Here is a 20,448-nt window from a genome sequence, read left to right as displayed (position 1 = left end):
AGACCGCTTGTGTTGCGATCGAAACGCCGTGGGTTTTTTGCTTTTATTATTTTCAATGTATTTTTTATTTTAAACAAAAAATTATGTTATTATTTTTCTATCTACGTGACTTTACCGAAGGAACCAAGAATATGCATGAAATGTGCTAATTTTTTTCAACTGCCGCACTGGAGAATCGAACCAGCGACTCTCTTAAATTTGTAAGTTTTGCGTGGTAACCAATGCGCCCCGCGACAGCATCAGCAGCACTGCAGGCGAATGGGCAAAGTGACTCTTCCTCGCGCAGAGATGGGGAGGCATCATTGCCTGGAAATACACACGGAGGAGATTCTTGTTTTTTTTTTCCGCCGCATAAAATAACGGGCAAACAGCCACCAAAATTTTCACACGGCTTTATTTCTGGTTTATGATACACAGACTTGTCCCATAACACCGATTGCACCACATTCATTTGAAAACAGAGGCTGCATTGGAACAACAATAAAATGTGCACTTTACACTTTTTTTTATTTTACATTATACGATATAAGCAATTGCAAAAAAACATGAACGTAGTTTCTTTTCTTTTGCACCGAGATAACACGTAAATTTTTCTAGTTCCCATTTAAATTATTCATATAGAAGAATCTGATTTTGTACAGGTTTCATCTCTCCTGCCGTGGCTACAATACAGAACTTACTCACCACGCCTTATACATTAAGACCTGGCCTTTCGCTAGGTTCCGTACTCAGCTCGTTGACTTTGCGCTAAAGTACACGCTCGTGCAGAGTGCCGCTACCAAATGCGACTCACTCGTCCTCGTCGCTTTGAAACGCCTCGACCAATCCCTGCACCGAGTTGATTAAACCAGAGAGGCTGCAGATGAAGCCGACGGCGAAGATGGACACGTCGAAGAAGACCTGGTGCCACTTGAGCTGTCGCCACATGAGGCGCAGGTGGAAGAGGCAGGGCAGCAGGAACGAGAGCGAGGCGCCCGTGAGGCTCCCAGTGAGGCCCATGAGTAGAGCGAAATGGGGGATGTAGATGGCCATGAGCAGCGTGCTGACCACCAGCAAGCACCGCAGGCCGAGGCTCCAGCTCTTGAGTCGGCCCTCGACCGCGTAGCAGCTTGGGAAGAGCACTTCCCTCGTGTCGGCGAAGAACGACTTCTCGAAGACCTCGACGGCGGCGAAGAAGGGCAACGGGTAGGAGAGGAGAGCCTTGGCGACCAGGAATATGTTGACCACGGCCCGGAAGGTGGCCGGAAGGTTGTCCGTGATCACCTCCTGGGTCGTGTCGGCCCACGTGAGGAAGGCGAGCAGGGCGAACATGGACTTGAGAACGCACGCCACCACGTGCGTCCAATTCATCATGCAGTGGAACTCCTCTCGCTTCTTCATGTTGCCCTCGAGCGACGGCAGGAAAATCTGCGACGTGTAGCTGAACACGATGATGCCGATGGACACCGGGAACGTCTTGACGTCGATGTAGAACTTGACCTTGTCCCAGGCCCAGTACCTGGCCCTGGTGAGGCAGTAGCCGATGACGAGGAAGTTGATGACGAAGTGCGTGAGCGAGCACAGGAGGCTGAACCTGGAGACGGCCTTGAGGTTGCGCAGGAAGGCGCACGGCAGCAGCACGACGGTGGAGATCACCGACCAGGAGCGCTGCGAGATGGGCACGTTCGGGAAGCTGTTGTACATGAGGTTGCCGCTCACCACCACGTAGAGGACGCACGTCATGAGGAGTTCGATGAGCTGCGCCGCGTTCACCACGACGCCGCCGAGACGCGGGAAGCGCGGAGAGCAGCACGCGTTGGCGATGTCCACGTAGGACGAGCGCACTCGCACCAGCTGCCCGTCCTCGTCCTCCTCGTACAGGCACGCGATGAGGATCTTTCCCGTGTAGCAGCACACCACGGCGGCGAACGTCATGAGGAAGAGGCCCAGGTAGCCCCCGTGCAGGATGGCGTACGGCAGGCCGAGCACGAACATGCCCTGGAGATGCGCACGCGTGAAGCATGATTACAGGGCCGTGCGCGCGCGTGTGCGTGCGTGCGCTTTGTTGTAATGATAATGCAGACGGTGGATGGGTGGGCGAATTCAAAGCTGACACTCGAGGCAAATGGTAAGGGTGCTTTTATTTCTGCTCATAAGCGTTCCCTCTCCCATTCACTTGTCGCTCAGTGAAGTCAACATTCAATTAACTCGCCCACGCCTGATTTAAGTGAGCGCTGCCCACGCTTGATTCACTGATGATAGGGTTCGACTCGTGTGAATGAGCGGAGCGCTATTACCCACTCTCCTGTAGACGAAATTCACATTTGTGCGTTTGCTGAACGAGCTTCGCGATTCGTTTTAATATGAGACTGATCAATTTCAGAGTGTATATGTTAACACATGCGCTGCAATTCGTCATCATGTTCCTAATATTACTCATCGAATTGCACATTGATCGTTTACATTTAAATGTACGACTAATGGCAACACGCCATGATATAACAACGCGATAGCTTTACATATCACATGCGTACAACTGAGCTGCATATATTTTATCGTGACGATATTTGTATTATTATATAAACAAGACTGGGCGTTTAAGTACAAAGAATGTGATTTTTTTAAACATGCACATTTAAATAAAACGGAATGCGAAAATGTAATTTGATTGTTTGGCGTAAGAATATACATCTATATACAGTATACAGTATCTGCTAATGCAATGCGCATTCTCTAAAACACACGTAATGCGCATAAATCTTCTCTTAATTGAAAATAAAGGGGTCATTCAAAGGATGATAATGATGCCTCGTCGATTGATTCAATTCGTTAATAAATAAGGCGAAGGGGCGGCCGGAGAAGGTGCGTGGAAGAGATAAGCGTTATCAGGGGAGCGCACCGACCACCAGGGGAGTGCTCCAACCACCCCCCACCACCCCCGCCAGCTCCCCCGGAGGGCACCGTCCGTCCCCCCCCCCCCCCCCTCTTTCAATTAATTTAGGGCACAAAAGAAGGAACCTCTCGAGGTTACAAGAGCCTCCTCTATATCAATAGCTCCTGGGCACGACACCCAAAGCGCACGGCGTCTCCGCGTGCGTTTTTCGTTTCTCGCGAGCAAGGATTAAACATAAGTGGCACGAGTTTATATATATATAATATAAATACACGTAATGGTAGGATGCATGGCATTATTGTTGGCGTAAAAAAAACACGTATTGCTGCGTGGGTTACGATCGGATTGCTTAAGGCACACTGAGTTTGTGCAAGAGACGTAGGCAGCGCTATTCGCTTCCCATTTGTTCTTTGTGCCCAGCGATGATAATTAATCACCGTGACTCATTCCGTTTCCTCTTAATGGACCGAGGCTATTTAGATTATTGTTAGTAAGTCATTATGCGTAGATGCTCGATGTACGTCGTCAATTAAACGGTCCAGGCGCCGCCTGCTGTGCAGGAGGGATCGCGGGTTCTAATCCCGACCCTGACGATGCCTGCGCATTTGGAGTTCGCGAGTTCTCTCTGTGGTCGCGTGGACTTTACTCCGGGTCCTCCGGGTTTGCCCCACACATTTAGAAATATGCCTTCAGATAATGTTGTTACCATAAATCCCCGCATATGATGATAAGCCACTTCGTTGAGCTATCACGTGTGGGCAGGTCGCCTCTGAAACGAGAGATAATAGCGGTGGATTTTGCCTGGTGAAAAATGTGTCAGTTACGTTTCGATGCATGAAGTGTAAAATGGGAGCTAAATCTCAAAACTGTATGACTTGGGGAACGTGCTTCAATATATTTGGAAGGCATTTTTTATTAGCTAAAGAGTAGAAGGCTACTGCGCAAGTACGGGAAGGAAAAATATCGTGAAGGTGATGCGAATTAAAATCAATTTGCAGAGAACAGAGAGAGAGAGTTCAGTTCTAGATAAATAATAATAATAGGTCGGGTTCGACTCTTAGAGAGGAAGAACGTTTGGGCAAAGTCACGTAGAAGGGAAATAATAAAATAATAAAAATAAAACACAATAAAATTATTCCCACGACGTTTCGGCCACAACGCAAGCAGCCGTCCTCAGGTGAAGACCAGGTCTGTCGGGGAGACAGACCGAAACGTCGTGAGAATTATTTTATTATGTTTATTTTTATTATTTTATTATTTCCCTTCTACGTGACTTTACCGAAAGAACCAAGAAGATGAATCCCTGCAGTCACGAAAGCTTTAAATCGAAATTTAACGTTTGGGCACTGCGGAGAATACGAATTTCAGACAATGAGAGCAGCTTGCAGAGAAGTGGTGACTTCCCATCAACTGAAGCTTCGCTGGGAATGTTGACAGAATGCCTCAGTTACTGCCCACACAATTCCTTAATCCGCGTTTAATTTTGAGCACAACAACCTCTAAGATTCTTCTAAAACCAGACCGTCCTTTTGCAGATTGCAAGCATCCCGAGAAAGAGGCGTGCCCATTTCTGCCTTTCTTTCCTTCAATCATCAATTCTGGCTTCATGTTTGTGTGATGCTTTAAATGACTAATACTCGCTTTGCGAGCCATGCCAATTGTGTGCCAGTTTTCTCAGTGCTCGACAGTGTAATAAAAAGCTACGTCCCACCATAAGTCAGTCAAGCTCTCTGTGCCCTCTCTCTGCTCTGAAGAAGTGCCATTGCCTAAAACGTTAGGCTAATATAGGTAATCTCACCATTCGAAAAATATAATTTCTAATTAATCTAGGATGACAACAATAATAACAATGCCCTTTTATCCGATAAAAAAATAAGACACCGAGTATCGTGCCAATCAACGTCACGATTGCCCCGGAATTTGTATTACGCGGCCAGTTGCATTCGTGAGTGATTTTTGCACCCATCTGGACCTCGCGCTAACCCCCCCCCACCTCCCCTACCCACATCGTGCATCGGTGCCCACCTGGATGGCATTGGTGACGTTCCACCCGGCGTCCCACGACGTGATCTGTGGCTTCCCGTCCTCGGTGTAGCCGAATTCTCCGCAGCCTCCCCCATCGCCACCGCCGCCACCGCCGCCGCCGCTGTTGCGTTTCCCCGGGCGCCCTCCCTGCTGGTACAGCTCGCCCTCTCCCGCGTCGCCGCCCGCAACCGCCTCGCAGCCACCCTCGCCGGCGTCACCCTCGCCGCTGGGACCGGCACCGTCTCCCTTGAGGGTGTCCATCTCCATGAGCCCGTGGCGGTGGTCGTAGTCGAGCACGTCGCACTGGGCGAAGCTCACCCCTTCCTCGTCCGTTGTCGCCTGGAACCCGGCGCGCGCGAAGAGGCCACTGACTTTGGACGTCGACTTCGCCTTCACCTCCGAGGCAACGCCCGACAGCTTGTTCCTGAGCGTGGCCATGGTCTGCGGCGAGGATTTTCAACTTGGACGGGCCTCGGATGAATCGTCTACGGGCTGGCGGTGGAAATTTGTTTTTGGGTTGGCTCCGCTACAGCTGAGCGGCGTGCGATTTGGAAGAGATGGACTGCTGCGTTCTGCCCATGCAGGTTATGGCGTGGGGCGTGTGCGCGTGTATTTTGCAGAAACGCAACAAAAACGCGCGTATGAGCGCAACTGTCGCTATGCGTAAATCGTTCGTGTAGAACTATAGGATGGGGCATGCAATCGAGAAATTAGATCTGGCACTCTCTCCTCTCTCTCTCTCTCCCGTTGTCCCCGCTTTCCGAGTGCCGAGCGCGCGCACGGAGAGCGCCTGGCTCCGCGCAGCAGCAGAATGGGTGGGGGGGGGGGAGTCGCTCAACTTTCCGTTATTGGCGGCAGTCTCCTGCCCGTGCTCTCGTCACGCACGAGCATTGCGCAGGAAGAGGTGCGAGTTGGATAGAGCGGGGGGCGCGTGGGGTAGAGGGATAGGGGGGGCGGTAGAAGAGGGATGGAGTGGAGGGAGGGGTTGGTGGTGGTGGTGTTGATGATGGGTGTTCAGAAGTGGGCGTGTGACGTATCGTTTGCGCGCAAAATGCGAGCCATTGCCGTGGTTTTATTTATCTCTCTCTCTCTCTTCCCCTCCCGTCTTTACTTCATTTTCGCAAATTGATTGATTGCACCATTTCACGGCTCATCAGAGCGACGTGCTGTGATTCCCAATCGGAGCCCATCATGCCCCTGTCGAGAACGACTCTGCGCCCTGGGGACGCAGAGTGAACGCGTGCTGCGGACGGGCGCGCGCGCGCACGCACACGCGCACACACACAAGCACGTGCGCACACACAAACACGCGCACACACACGCACACGCACGTGCGCACACACACACGCACGCGCGCACACACACGCACACGCACGTGCGCTCACACACATGCACACGCGCGCACACACACGCGCGCACACACACGCACACGCGCGCACACACGATGGCTCGTACAAAAGCCCCATATCCAGGTTACGGGGAGAAGTGCTTCAATATAGGTGCAGTTGGTGACATCATTATGGCTTTCATTTGCGCGTAATTCGCTCATTGTATTTGCAGCTGCGCTCCAATTTCCCCCCGATACCCGCAGTTTAAATTCCATAACAGTTCAATTTGTGAAATGCGTAAAACTGGTCCACTTCAGAGAAATGCCTTGTGGACTCTGATACTATTATTATGATAAGTATACGCTTTTCTATAATTTCATTTCAAATTGCATGATTTGAAATTCGAAACTAGGCGAATGCATAATCCATAGAAACTGCACGATGTATACGGGGTTTCATGTACAGAATGTGCAAAACAACTATTTCTTCGAGCTATTGTGCAATTTTAATGGCCACTTTTAAGATTTATCAAAGCGATCCGTATCTCTATGAATCGCCTCCAGTGCTGTTGCTGCTGGCCGCAATAAAAGTTGTTTAAAAGTAAAACCCGTTTAACAAATAAACGTTGTCTTTGGCTTTTTTTTTTCAATATCCAGTACGGTATATATGATTGTACTATATTAATATGATCGTATATAACCTGCCTTTCTAGGCAAACTTAACGTGGAATTGTTCTTATTGTTGTAATTGTTGTGTATGCGTGACACCAACAGAAACGCGCAATGTAAACGCGTTGTATTGTTATGTTTGTTGTTGCTGTGTGTGACATCAACAGAAACCCGCAATGTTAACGCGCTGTGTTGTTATATTTGTTGTTGTTGTCCTGTGTGTGTGACATCAACAGAAACGCGCAATGCAAACGCGTTGTATTGTCATCGTATAACGTAGCAGCTCTGGCCGGTGGGACGCGGGCACCGCCGAGACTCCCACCGAAGACTCCCACCGAGACACCCACCGAAGACTCCCACCGAGACACCCACCGAGACTCCCACCGAGACACCCACCGAGACTCCCACCGAGACACCCACCGAGACTCCCACCGAGACACCCACCGAGACTCCCACCGAGACACCCACCGAGACTCCCACCGAGACACCCACCGAGACTCCCAGCGAGACACCCACCGAGACTCCCACCGAGGCACCCACCGAGACTCCCACCAAGACACCCACCGAGACTCCCACCGAGGCACCCACCGAGACTCCCACCGAGACTCCCACCGAGACTCCCACCGAGACACCCACCGAGACTCCCACCGAGACACCCACGAGACTCCCACCGAGACACCCACCGAGACTCCCACCGAGACTCCCACCGAAGACTCCCACCGAGACTCCCACCGAGACACCCACCGAGACTCCCACCGAGACTCCCACCGAAGACTCCCACCGAGACTCCCACCGAGACTCCCACCGAGACACCCACCGAGACACCCACCGAAACTCCCACCGAGACTCCCACCGAGACTCCCACCGAGACTCCCACCGAGACTCCCACCGAGACACCCACCGAGACTCCCACCGATACTCGCACCGAGACTCCCACCGAGACTCCCACCGAGACTCCCACCGAGACACCCACCGAGACTCCCACCGTGACTCCCACCGAGACACCCACCGAGACTCCCACCGAAGACTCCCACCGAGACACCCACCGAGACACCCACCGAGACTCCCACCGAGACTCCCACCGAGACTCCCACCGAGACTCCCACCGAGACACACACCGAGACTCCCACCGAGACACCCACCGAGACTCCCATCGAGACACCCACCGAGACTCCCACCGAGACTCCCACCGAAGACTCCCACCGAGACTCCCACCGAAGACTCCCACCGAGACTCCCACCGAGACACCCACCGAGTCTCCCACCGAGACTCCCACCGAGACACCCACCGAGACTCCCACCGAGACTCCCACCGAGACACCCACCGAGACTCCCACCGAGACACCTACCGAAGACTCCCATCGAGACACCCACCGAAGACTCCCACCGATACTCCCACCGAGACACCCACCGAGACTCCCACCGAGACTCCCACCGAGACACCCACGGAGACTCCCACCGAGACTCCCACCGAGACTCCCACCGAGACACCCACCGAGACACCCACCGAGACACCCACCGAGACTCCCACCGAGACACCCACCGAGACTTCCACCGAGACACCCACCGAGACTCCCACCGAGACTCCCACCGAGACACCCACCGAGACTCCCACCGAGACACCCACCGAAGACTCCCATAGAGACACCCACCGAAGACTCCCACCGATACTCCCACCGAGACACCCACCGAGACTCCCACCGAGACACCCACCGAGACTCCCACCGAGACTCCCACCGAGACTCCCACCGAGACACCCACCGAGACACCCACCGAGACTTTCACCGAGACACCCACCGAGACTCCCACCGAAGACTCCCACCGAAGACTCCCACCGAGACTCCCACCGAGACTCCCACCGAGACTCCCACCGAGACTCCCACCGAGATTCCCACCGAGACTCCCACCGAGACTCCCACCGAGACTCTCTTTTGTTTGCTGTTGCGCCTTGAGTGGGCCTCGCTCGCTCCACGCCTGAAAGCGCCGACTCGCCCTGCGCGTTCTGCGCCACAAGGAGCCACTCAACTCGAATCCATTCATGCCCCACTTCTGCTTGGAAGCGAGCGCTCTCCCATTGAGGTAACCATTACTTCCAACCCACCACTTTACCGTTACTATAGCAGCGATCGTAGCTTTTAATGAGAATTGATAGGAAAAAAAAAACGGTGATAGCGGGTAAATGCAAAACAAAAAAATAACCCACTTGTTTCCCATTGGTGGTTCTATTGTTCGTTGATTCATTTCATTCTTATATATATTCGACCACAATAATGCGTGCCAATACTATTTATTCATATACAGTTTGTGCTTTATATATATATATAATGTGGTCCTGAGCAAGTGATAAAATGTATATAAATTCACAGCACTGTGGTGAATTTCCAAGTGCAGAGATATTTTTGGTTTGGTTGCGAATTGTTTATTCAATCCAACGAATTGAGAATATTTGAAATTGTGCCTGAAGTGTAATGCGTAACGGGATAGTATACACTGACATTTACATTTGTCTAAATCGTTTTGATAATTCACGATATTTTATTTGTGATATTTTGCGCTTAAATTTATCGTTGTGCAATTATTATTATTATTTGTCTGTTTTAGTCTTTTTGTAACCCGACGTCTCTCTTTAAAAAGACACCACGTGTATCACCTGCAGGTTGAAAATAAACCAGGCAACCCATCCAAATCTATACGTATTTTGACTTAACATGCATTTTGAATGCATGTTAAGTCAACCTACAAACAAATACATATTATTATTATTTAATTCAGAACGCCTTTGTTAAATAAATATTATAATTCACCCATTTTTTAAGCCACGAATTCGTATACAGTTTTATCTTACATTTTCAACGCCGTGTTTTCTCGTGCAACCTCAATTGTTGAATTTCAATTGTGTCCCCAATAATTAGCGACTGTTCAGAGCCGCTGCCAGCATTTGGTGGCGGTGATTTGTTAATGAATCGCGTATTGCAAGTGACGCGTCGAGTCACACTCCGCTCCCGTGTTCCTCATCTCCTTTTCGCTGCAACGCAACGGACCCTGATTGTGGCTCGTATTCGGCGAGCACACGCTACTGCCAAAAACCTCCGACTGTGCGTCTGGCATTGAGATGGAAAGAGTGCATTGTGCATGTGACTAATTAACCCTCAATCCTCGTGGTTTGGGCACAGAACGAATATAACTCGAGGTGTGATGCATCACGGCGCTGTACTCCGCTATTTCCGACGCGATTATCTGACTCTACCACCTCAGTGCAAATGCATAGTTGGTGCTTTACAGCAATGGTTCTCAACCTTTACTGCAGCCTTGTACCCCTTTGGTTCGCAATCGTAAACAAATAATTCATAATGCTAATACATACATAGGCGTGATGAAACAAAGTAGTTGTGCTTACGTGGCCGTGCTTAATATGTGTTTCGATGATTTATCTTCTAAAAGAATTGGCCATGTTTCGCACCCCCAGAAAGGGCATCTCGCACCCCCAGAACTACACCAACATCAGCGGCACGCGCTGGGATCCATTGTAAAAAGGGCGCCATACTAAAAAAAACTCAATAATGAAAACTATCATTATTTAACACGTAGAATTTCGCGACCAATATTGTTCATAATAAACGTTTTTGGGTGAGATCGCGTTATTATCATCACCGTTATCATCATCATCATCATCAAGAAGAAGAACAACTTGAGATGTTTTATTTTTCTCTTCTTGGTTCATTTCGCTAAAGTCACGTAGAATGGAAATAATAAAATAATAAAAATAAAAGATAATAAAATAATTCTCACGACGTTTCGGTCACAACGCAAGCAGCCGTCCTCAGGTGAAGACCAGGTCTGTCGGGGAGACAGCGTCTGAATGAAACTTGAGATGTAATTGAGAAACGAACGCGCGGAGAAGGCGATGGATTTGTCATTAAGGCGCTCGCGAGCAGCGCCGCGCATTAGTCAGTGAGGATTAACGTGCGCTCACCTTTTGTGTTCATTTGTCTGAGCATTCGCGAAACTCTTGCGCGAAACCTTTATTGAAGGGACAAACGCAGCGTTCCGTGCTCTTGGTTTTCACGCGTGATCGTCGCGCATCGGAATCGTCGATAACCGTGCGTCGTGTGCGGTGATGAGGGGGGGTCATTGCCCGAAACGTCGCCTTTTATAAGTTTGCTCTTTAAAGGCAGTGCTGCTGATTAATGTGTTGAGATTTTTTATTTATTTTTGTAACACACTGTGACCCATACGTTTTCGTATTCGAAATAATAAACGCAGTTCCCCCCCCCGACTAAAATAAACGTGCGTTCGATTTCCCTGCGATGGTCGTCGTGATGTGGGTTGTACATCCCGGAATTAACGGGACACGAGGTGTACTGCAGGCTATACAGTCGACACGATACGACGGTTATAATGGCCTACAATATAACGCGTCTCAAGCAAATCAAGGCCATGTACATGCACTGTTCAGTTACGCTCTCTGTCGTAAATCCATTTATTGAAGGCGTTCCTCACAGAGGATATTTTTTTGTCGCCAGCAACGTTGCCAACATCCTCATTATGGTTCTAGATTTGAAGCTTTCGTGACTGCAAGGATTCATACTCTTAGTTCTTTTGGTAAAGTCACGTAGGTAAAAAATGAAATAAAAATTAATAAAAAACAAAAATCACGACGTTTCGGAGGCAACACAAGTCTCCGTCATCAGGTGGGACCGTCACAGCCAGATTTGCTGCATCACGTGACTTTACCGAAATAACTAAGAGTATGAATCCTCATTATGCCTTGCCGTCGCATTAATATGCATCACTTCGCTTTGGGGCGGTGACTCAGTGGCCTGCGAGCCGTGCTGCGTAATCCCGACATCTGAGTTGGATTTAGGGTGCACGACTAATGTCAGTGGCGAGATACACCTCAAGCCGTCCTCGCCCCCCCTCCTCCCTTCACCGACCCGCACTGACCGGCGTGGTGAAGTATGGTCAAACAGCTCCATGAGCGGCACGTCGTGGATAGGCATCCGTCCAGGAGTGGACTTGCCAGGGGGCTGCGATGCGTTTTAACGCAGCGACGGCATTCCTGCATTGGCGTCGTTTTTTTTCAAAAAGCGCGGTCCTTTGCGTAAATTTCCCGTTCATTTTACTACAGCGCCTCCAGCCCTCGTAAAAATGTACGCACGCTGCTTTTAAGATGAATAACAACAACAAACAATCGTAGGCGGCCCATAACCTGTCAATATGTGAGAGATATTAAAAAGATAGTCGACTTCTTTCGTGCGCACACGATAGGACCTCGATGCAAAAATGTTCACCGAAGATAGTGTTCGTGACCTTGTTTAAAGGTGGGGGGCATACATGAACTCGCGGGCAGGGGAGGGCACTGCACAGCCAATGTCAGACACATTTTAAACACCGCGCGTGCATTCTGCTCTGGCTCTGGGTCCCCTGTGTATTATACGCAGAAAGGCTGCGCATCCCGTGACTGAATTGTGCTACACATTGCAGGATCAGAATATGTATTTATACTGGAAGAATCCGATGAGCTATGAAGCTCTTTCCACACCGCCCCCCCCCCACACACACACACAGATGTCCAGCAAGGGAGGGTTAGAACTTTACAGCAACACATAATAATACCAACAAACAAAAACCCCCCACGGTACATGTTATATCCATCCCCGTCTAACCAACATTGTTTGCTCTGACTATAAGAATGTAAAAACGGGAGAGTAAGTAGCGGGGGGGGGGGGGTAGGGGGAGGCTGAAGGGGGGCTCCAGCTCCCCGACGCTACGGTGGTGGTGGGGGGAGAAGAGTGGGGGGATGGTGGTGGTGGTGGTGGGGGAGAGGAGTGGGGGGATGGTGGTGGTGGGGGAGAGGAGTGGGGGGATGGTGGTGGTGGTGGAGGAGAGGAGGGATGGTGGTGGTGGGGGGGGAGAGGAGTGGGGGGATGGTGGTGGTGGTGGTGGGGGGGGAGAGGAGTGGGGGGAAGGTGGTGGTGGTGGGGGAGAAGAGTGGGGGGATGGTGGTGGTGGTGGGGGAGAGGAGTGGGGGGATGGTGGTGGTGGTGGGGGGAGAGGAGTGGGGGGATGGTGGTGGTGGTGGGGGAGAGGAGTGGGGGGATAGTGGTGGTGGTGGAGGAGAGGAGTGTGGGGATGGTGGTGGTGGTGGAGGGAGAGGAGTGGGGGGATGGTGGTGGTGGTGGGGGAGAGGAGTGGGGGGATAGTGGTGGTGGTGGAGGAGAGGAGTGGGGGATGGTGGTGGTGGTGGTGGTTGGGGGAGAGGAGTGGGGGGATGGTGGTGGTGGTGGTGGGGGAGAGGAGTGGGGGGATAGTGGTGGTGGTGGAGGAGAGGAGTGGGGGGATGGTGGTGGTGGTGGTGGTGGTTGGGGGAGAGGAGTGGGGAGATGGTGGTGGTGGTGGTGGAGGAGAGGAGTGGGGGGATGGTGGTGGTGGTGTGGGAGAAGAGTGGGGGGATGGTGGTGGTGGTGGTGGTGGGGGAGAAGAGTGGGGGGATGGTGGTGGTGGTGGGGGAGAGGAGTGAGGGATGGTGGTGGTGGTGGTGGTTGGGGGAGAGGAGTGGGGGGATGGTGGTGGTGGTGGTGGGGGAGAGGAGTGGGGGGATGGTGGTGGTGGTGGTGGTGGGGGAGAGGAGTGGGGGGATGGTGGTGGTGTGGGAGAAGAGTGGGGGGATGGTGGTGGTGGTGGGGGAGAAGAGTGGGGGGATGGTGGTGGTGGTGGTGGGGAGAGGAGTGGGGTGATGATGTTGGGGTTGGTGGTGGGGGAGAGGAGTGGGGGGATGGTGGTGGTGGTGGTGGGGGAGAGGAGTGGGGGGATGGTGGTGGTGTTGGTGGTGGTGGGGGCCAGATTTTCCACGCCGCCCCCCGCGTGTCCGCTAGAATCTGACGACCACAGAAAGAGAGAGTGAGAGAGAGTGAGAGAGTGAGAGAAAGCGAGAGAGATTGCGAGCAGCGAACGACGGATTCGGCGTGAGCATCCCGCGCTGTGCAAAGAGGCCACGCGACGACGCGATGTGTAAATATCGCCACTTGGGAGACAAAGGTGGCCGGGCGTGGGGCTGGTCACCCACCCCCTCGTGCGCTGTGCCGGCCTTCATCAGCGCTCGTTTAACAGCACTTGCCCCAACAATCTGTCAAGGCTACACGGGGGATCTTTGTGTGTGTGTATGTATATATTGGCCGATGAAGTGCTTTTACTTTCGCTTTGAATTGCTTCTATTGTCCCTTACTTTTGGATTAGCAGAACATTTTTAAGGGATGTGAGATACTAATTACGACGAAAAATACGCCTATGTTATTTAAAGTTTCATTCATTGTTGAGTGCCGTAAGCGATACACCTCGCTAATTCAGGGGTAGGGTGCCCTGGTATATCCCACGTGCTCACAAAATCCCGTAATTTGCATCCGCTCCAATTGCAGTTCTGCGATGCTATTGAAATATAAATATCGAATGTCCAAACGTAAAACGCGATACGAAAGAAGGTAATCAGACTCAAGCCATCAAAACCACACGCCGATGCTGAAATGCACAACGCAATGCTGCAGTGGTTATACTGTTAAGGGCAGCGCTAAACCGGGACTGTCTGGTCCTTGACATGCTTGGAGACGCAGCAGCGAACGAATGATGAATTACCAAAGAATTTGAATAAACGACGGAATCATCATCGCTATTCGCAATGTTTACTTTTTGAGCTTCGGAGAGCAATACTTAGTTTTTTCGTTCCTGCAAAACGTGTAGGGGATCGTCCCTTATGATACGTCGGAACGCGGCATGTATATCCGGCCGCTTAATCTCGTGAGCAGACCGCAGTCACGGCGATGTAACGTCCACGCGAGAGTGGCAGCATCGAGTGAATGGCTTTTGAAGAGGCCGCGGTTCACAATCGCACGTTGACATTTATTTTCAGAGACTGGAAACCGTTGAAAAGCATTAATTTATTATCAAACCTTCGGTAAAGTAATTTTTAAAAAAAAAACATCACCGAAAAGCGGCCCATCCTTAACTTTACACCAATGATTGAACGTCCAAGAATAGTCGTCCGTATACGAGTGTAACTGTATACAATTTACGCGTGTACCGACGTGTTTTTTTTTGCCGTTGGTAAATCACGTAGATATTGTTGGCTGTGATTAATCGTCGGTAGCTCGTATGAACATCGCGTGGGCAACTCGCGAAGGCAACTGCACGCGGGCATCTGCCGTGTCGTGGAGCGACCGTTCCCCTTGCAACGACTTGCAGTCGAGCCCGTGGCGAGCTCGAAAGCATTTGAAGCCGAATGTCGAATCGACGCCGTACGCGTGCCGCAAACCACACCACAGCAAACCGTGCATTGATCTACAACAGCGCAGCAGCAGCAGATTAAGGTGGCCATGTATACATATTCACCACAACGACCTCCTATGTTTACATTCATTGCGAGGTGCTATACCCCGATAAAGCAGCGTGGCGACTGCGACCAATTCGCCGTCAATGTGCCCCGAGCTCGTTAGATCTCGGCAGCGAAGCGGTGTCGTGAGTCTAACTCAGGACTTGGATGGATGCCCGCAATGGCTCGCCAAGTGTTGTGTGCGCTGGGCTCTTGCGAGGATGTTAGGATTCATATTCTTAGGTTTTTTCGGTAAAGTCACGTAGGTAAAACATCAAAATTAATTAAAAAATAAAATAAAATAAAAATCACGACGTTTCGGAGGCAACACAAGTCTCCGTGACTTTACCGAAAAAACCTAAGAATATGAATCCTTGCAGTCACGAAAGCTTCAAATCTAGAAAGGATGTTAGGAGGTGGGAAGTGCTCAGGTCGTCACGCTTCTCACGCGTGGCGAGTTGCTTCCCACACGAAGCCGAACGCTCGTGAATGGAATTGGCCAAATGTTTCAATGTAGGACCCTGCAGGCTTCCCTGTGCAAGCAATTCTACGTTGTTATTATTCTATGTTTTATTCATTAAAGCACAAGTGTTCGTTTCACACGCGCTCTTTATTTAACCCCTACAAGGTAAGTAAAGGAATATTCGTCGCCCACATGCTTAAAAACAACGAATTAAACATAAATCGAGTGCGTGTGAAAGATGGTTTAAAATTAAAGATCTCCGTGTAAAAATAGTGTTTATTTTGGAAAAGTCAATAGGCCATCACCACAATTCCACCCACCTACACCTCACCATCCCGTCGCTTCCTCCTGCTAGACGTGTACGTGCTACGACGCGTCGATTGCAACGTGCAAATAAACTCCCGTTGTTCTCGTCAACGTCGTCAATGCGTCCGTCGCTGGTGCGTGAATGCCCTCGTCTCAATAGCCCGTCGTGGAAAGCTGCGAGATGTTCTTTGACTGCAGCTGCCTCAGCTTGCGCCACCCTTCCAGGCAATCGAAGAGGGCAAGAAGCCCTTTGTCCACGACCGCGGGTAAGGGGTCCGCCAGCGGGTTGTTCCGAATGTGAAGCCCTCTGTCGACTGGGTGGTTGGCGATCCTGGGCAGGCGGACCAGTTGATCCAGGTCTACGGGAACAGTCCGGATCTGGTTGTAGTCCACGTTGAGTGTCTCCAGACGGGTTAGCTCGCAGATGGAGGCGGGCAGGGCATCGAGTCTGTTCCTCTCGGCGCTCAAAGTCTCCAGCCTTTGCAGCTCCCGAACGCTGTCCGGAAGGCCCGCGATGTCATTTGAAGACACGTCGAGGAACGTCAACGCCTTCATGTACACCACGCAGCGGGGGACACGAGCGAGGGCGTTCACGCTCAGGTTGAGCTTGCGCAATCTCCTGAGCGCCACCAGCTCGTCTGGCAGGGATCTCAGCGAGTTGCTGGAAAGGCTGAGCACCTCCAGACACTGGCACTTTGCGAGCTCGCGTGGCACCTCCACGAGGCGATTCCTGTTTGCGAACAGCGCCTTGAGCTTCCTCAGCATGCCGATCTCGGCGGGGAAGGCGATCAGGTTGTTCCCGTCGAGCCCCAATACCACGAGGTTCTCCAGGCGGCCCGTGGCAGACGGCATCGTCGTCAGTCGGTTGCGCCAGAGGCCGAGTTTTTGCACTTCCCTGAGCTCGAAGAGAGAGGACGGCAACTCCGTGAGGTCCAGCCCCTCCAGGCTGAGAGAGACGAACCGGTGGACGTATTTGAGCTCCTTTCGCAGGGCCCTCGCGGATAAAGCCGGAGACTTGCCACGCGAATGGCTCACTCCCATTCTCGGCACCGGCGCGACGTTTGTCCTACAGAAGGCCCTTTGCAAGTCCCTGCAAGCGTCAATGGCTTTCACGGATTCCTTTGGCAACGTCTCTTCATCGTCCTGGTACGCGTCTTTCTTTCTTTCTTTCTCACCTGCAGCCTATGCAATACAAAGCGGTGGGACGATAGGTTAGCGCAATAGGACGATAGGTTTGCGCAATAGGACGTAACATGTACAACAACACTAACGAACCGGTAAAGTAATTTCCGCTGCGCGCGGTTTTCGCGGTTGTGTGCTGTGTAGCATCTCCGACGTGCTTTCGGATTTCACCGCGTGTCGTTCTGCACGTTGTCCGACGTTTCGCTCCACGTGCCTCTTCAGGAGCTGAATTAGAGAAGAAGCTCCCAGCGCGTGGAGAGAAACGCCGTGAGATCATTCGGAACGACACGCGGCACGACCAGAACCAAACACGAATCTATCTTAGATTCGTCACTTTGAAAGCTTCCAAATGTTGTGTAACTGCACCGTGCGCACACGCCACTCGGTTACCGTCACACACGGCGATGTGGAAGTGCGCTCGACGGCGTGGACCGACCGCGCCAGTCAGGGGGCAGCAGCAGCGTTCCTGCCGCATCCGTAACCTTCACGCAAACGCGGCGCCTTCGTGGACCACTCTCTCTCTGCACGCGGCTCCTTTTGTTTGTTTGTTTTGTGTCAAGCGCCAAATTGCGGCGGCCGCATCCTCGCGTCGCAGGCCGGTCACGGCCGCATCGCCTTCGCCCCTCGAAGTGCGAACGGAGGCGGTGTGGTCCGCGACCGCCCAAAATGCGCGGCGCGGCGCGGCTGGCCGGAACGCGACCTTCTTAATTCGCGGAAAAAATGCGCGGCCTTAACGTCCGCGGGGGACATTTGGCGACGGCGGCGGTCTCACGACACCCCGGGGGAGAGGTTGAATCAAACAACAAAAAAACATAACCGCCGACAACCCACCCCCCACCCCCCACTGGCATAGACGCAACACGCCAAGCGGTCGTCGCGGTTTTGCGAAGCTGGCGCTCTTAGAGACGATTACCGTCGTCGTGAGCGCGAACTTGATCAGCGCTTTCTTGGTTCTTTCGGTAAAGTCACGTAGAATGGAAATAATAAAATAATAAAAATAAAACATAATGAATAAAATAATAAAATAATATAATATGCAAAAATAATATGCTAAAATAATAAAATAATATTATATAATTATCACTATTATTTATTATTTTATTATTTCCCTTCTACGTGACTTTACCGAAAGAACCAAGAAGATGAATCCCTGCAGTCACGAAAGCTTTAAATCGAAATTTAATCAGCGCTAGCGCGTGCTTTTGTTCTTTAGGCGTGACTCCAGCTGACTCGGTCGTGGCGATGAGTGTTATTGGGGTGGAGGTGTGTTACTCGAGGTGCTGAAACGGTGCCTCGGGAACTCCACAATGCTTCTCCGTCTTCCTCGTGTGGAAAACTGCAATTGCAATGGGCGCGTCAGACAAAGGTCAAAGCACGCAGCTGTTGCGCCGAGTTGTGAAAGGGTTGGCGGGCGGGGTGCTGATGTGTGCTTTAAATAGAGCAGAGAGAGAGAATAGGGCATGAGGCACCACTGGGTACACGAGGCACCGGGGGATAAGGTTGACGCTTCGCCGCAGCATGATCCGCATGCTTTGGAATAAGTGCACCGATGTTGGAGGGTACACTTGACACGGATGCGAATTCTGAAGCGGCATAAGTGCAGGCGATCGTGACTGACTGATGTCAACAACGGTGATGTTCGAGAAAAGACTAGCGATTATTAAATTCGACGCAACTGTAATGAGTATTCTTGGTTCTTTCGGTAAAGTCACGTAGATAGAAAATAAAAATAAAATTAGATTAAAATAATTTTTTCATCAAAAATAAATTCAATAAAAATGTAAAAGCAAAAAACCCACAACTTTCTGATTGCAACACAAGCGGTCTTCTTTATTTATTTTTTTTATTTTTTATCTACGTGACTTTACCGAAAGAACCAAGAATATGAATTCCTGCAGTTACGAAAGTTTAAAGTCAACTATAACGCGGTCTACGATTTCTTTACTGGTTAAACATCGAAAATGATACGATCAATTATGGTGCCGCGTGAACAATTCGCCACGGATGTTAATTGGTTTCATTTCCAGGCCAGGGTCATATCAACATTCTACATGGATTTTTTTAAAGCCATGTAAGATTTTCCAGACGTTGTAGGACTTGGGGCTATAAAGTAGCCAGGAGATGGCAGTGCTGAGTGTTACACCTTTGGGTTTTTCCGCACACGAAGCCAACCCCTCATTAACGAATTCACTCATCAATGCAGGACCCTCCTGAGAACGTGCCTTGAGACTCAAAGCGCCTGTTATAACGCAGAACGCGCCCGTTATAACACAGAACGCGCCCGTTATAACACAGAACGAGCCCGTTATAACGCGGTCTCTGATCTGTTGACGACGAGCTACTCTCTTGAGCGGTGCGGCTGAGCGGTGTAATACAGGGCGCGTATGTTCGCGAATGCAGGCGTTCCTCTTTCAGTCTCCCTATGCAATTCCAACAATGTTCGTATAAGAAGAGCAGGACGGAGTGCTTTTGGTAAGCTCAACTTGATTATACAAGACAATCACATATCAAAGGACCTGCAGAATAGTACCGACTATAACACGTGGATCAGAAACGTTAACAAAGATACCGCAAACTGGGCCAAAAGCTGACAAGTGTGAGAATCCGCGTGGATAGATGCGTGATCAGATTGCAATGAGAGACAGGAAGATACAAATGCGGATCAGGAACAAACACAAAATATTGCATGCTCAGTTGGCTTCGGTAGGACAATGCCCTGGAAGCGATGATGCCCCATGGACGAGACTGGTGAAGGAATGACAGCCAAAGGAGGAAAAAATAAGTGCTCGATAGGATAACCTCAATGTCCCTGTACGTTGAACGTCTCTTGACATGTGAAGGGTCTGGAAATTAACATTTACTGAAAACAATTTGCTCGCGGTCGATCTGATATTGGTTTTATTTTCGCGTTATAATCATTAACAGGTGCTCGCTCCGTGAACACAAATCACATGCACACGCAACACAAAAGACAACTATATCCATATATATAAAAGGCAAGTTTTGATTATGTGTGTCTGTTCAAAATGTTTAGCCTACTTCCCGACATGCAACAAACTTGAAATTTGCCATGTGGGTAACTTTCCAGACTGTACACCATGCAAACATGATTAAAATACACTTTGGGGGGGGGAGCTCAATAATGCATTTATTTTTTGCACGCAATTGAGCTGTGACGTCAAATCTGTGACGTGACCCGCGCACGTGGAAGCGTAACGCATGGTAGTGTAGCGGGTAGCGCGC

The 20,448-nt window shown here is 50.7% G+C and overlaps 2 protein-coding genes across 2 annotated transcripts; both read right to left on the bottom strand.

Moving 5' to 3' along the window:
- Window positions 1–384: 384 nt before the first annotated feature.
- Window positions 385–5,635, bottom strand: SLC32A1 (solute carrier family 32 member 1). The gene is made up of 2 exons (XM_078593874.1): window positions 4,898–5,635; window positions 385–1,977 (listed from the first exon to the last, which is right to left on the bottom strand). The coding sequence occupies exons 1-2, from the start codon at window positions 5,333–5,335 to the stop codon at window positions 790–792; spliced, it is 1,626 nt and encodes a 541-aa protein (XP_078450000.1). The 5' UTR covers window positions 5,336–5,635; the 3' UTR covers window positions 385–789.
- A 10,541-nt stretch (window positions 5,636–16,176) lies between these two features.
- Window positions 16,177–17,064, bottom strand: LOC144717980 (uncharacterized). Its single transcript, XM_078593839.1, has one exon. The coding sequence runs from the start codon at window positions 17,062–17,064 to the stop codon at window positions 16,177–16,179; it is 888 nt and encodes a 295-aa protein (XP_078449965.1).
- Between the last annotated feature and the right edge of the window lie 3,384 nt (window positions 17,065–20,448).

This window comes from Lampetra planeri, chromosome 4 (assembly GCF_965212315.1).
Source record: "Lampetra planeri chromosome 4, kcLamPlan1.2.h2, whole genome shotgun sequence".
NCBI classification, from domain to species: domain Eukaryota; kingdom Metazoa; phylum Chordata; class Hyperoartia; order Petromyzontiformes; family Petromyzontidae; genus Lampetra; species Lampetra planeri.
Note: the sequence above shows the minus strand (reverse complement) of the source record. Positions and strands in the feature narration are given on the sequence as shown.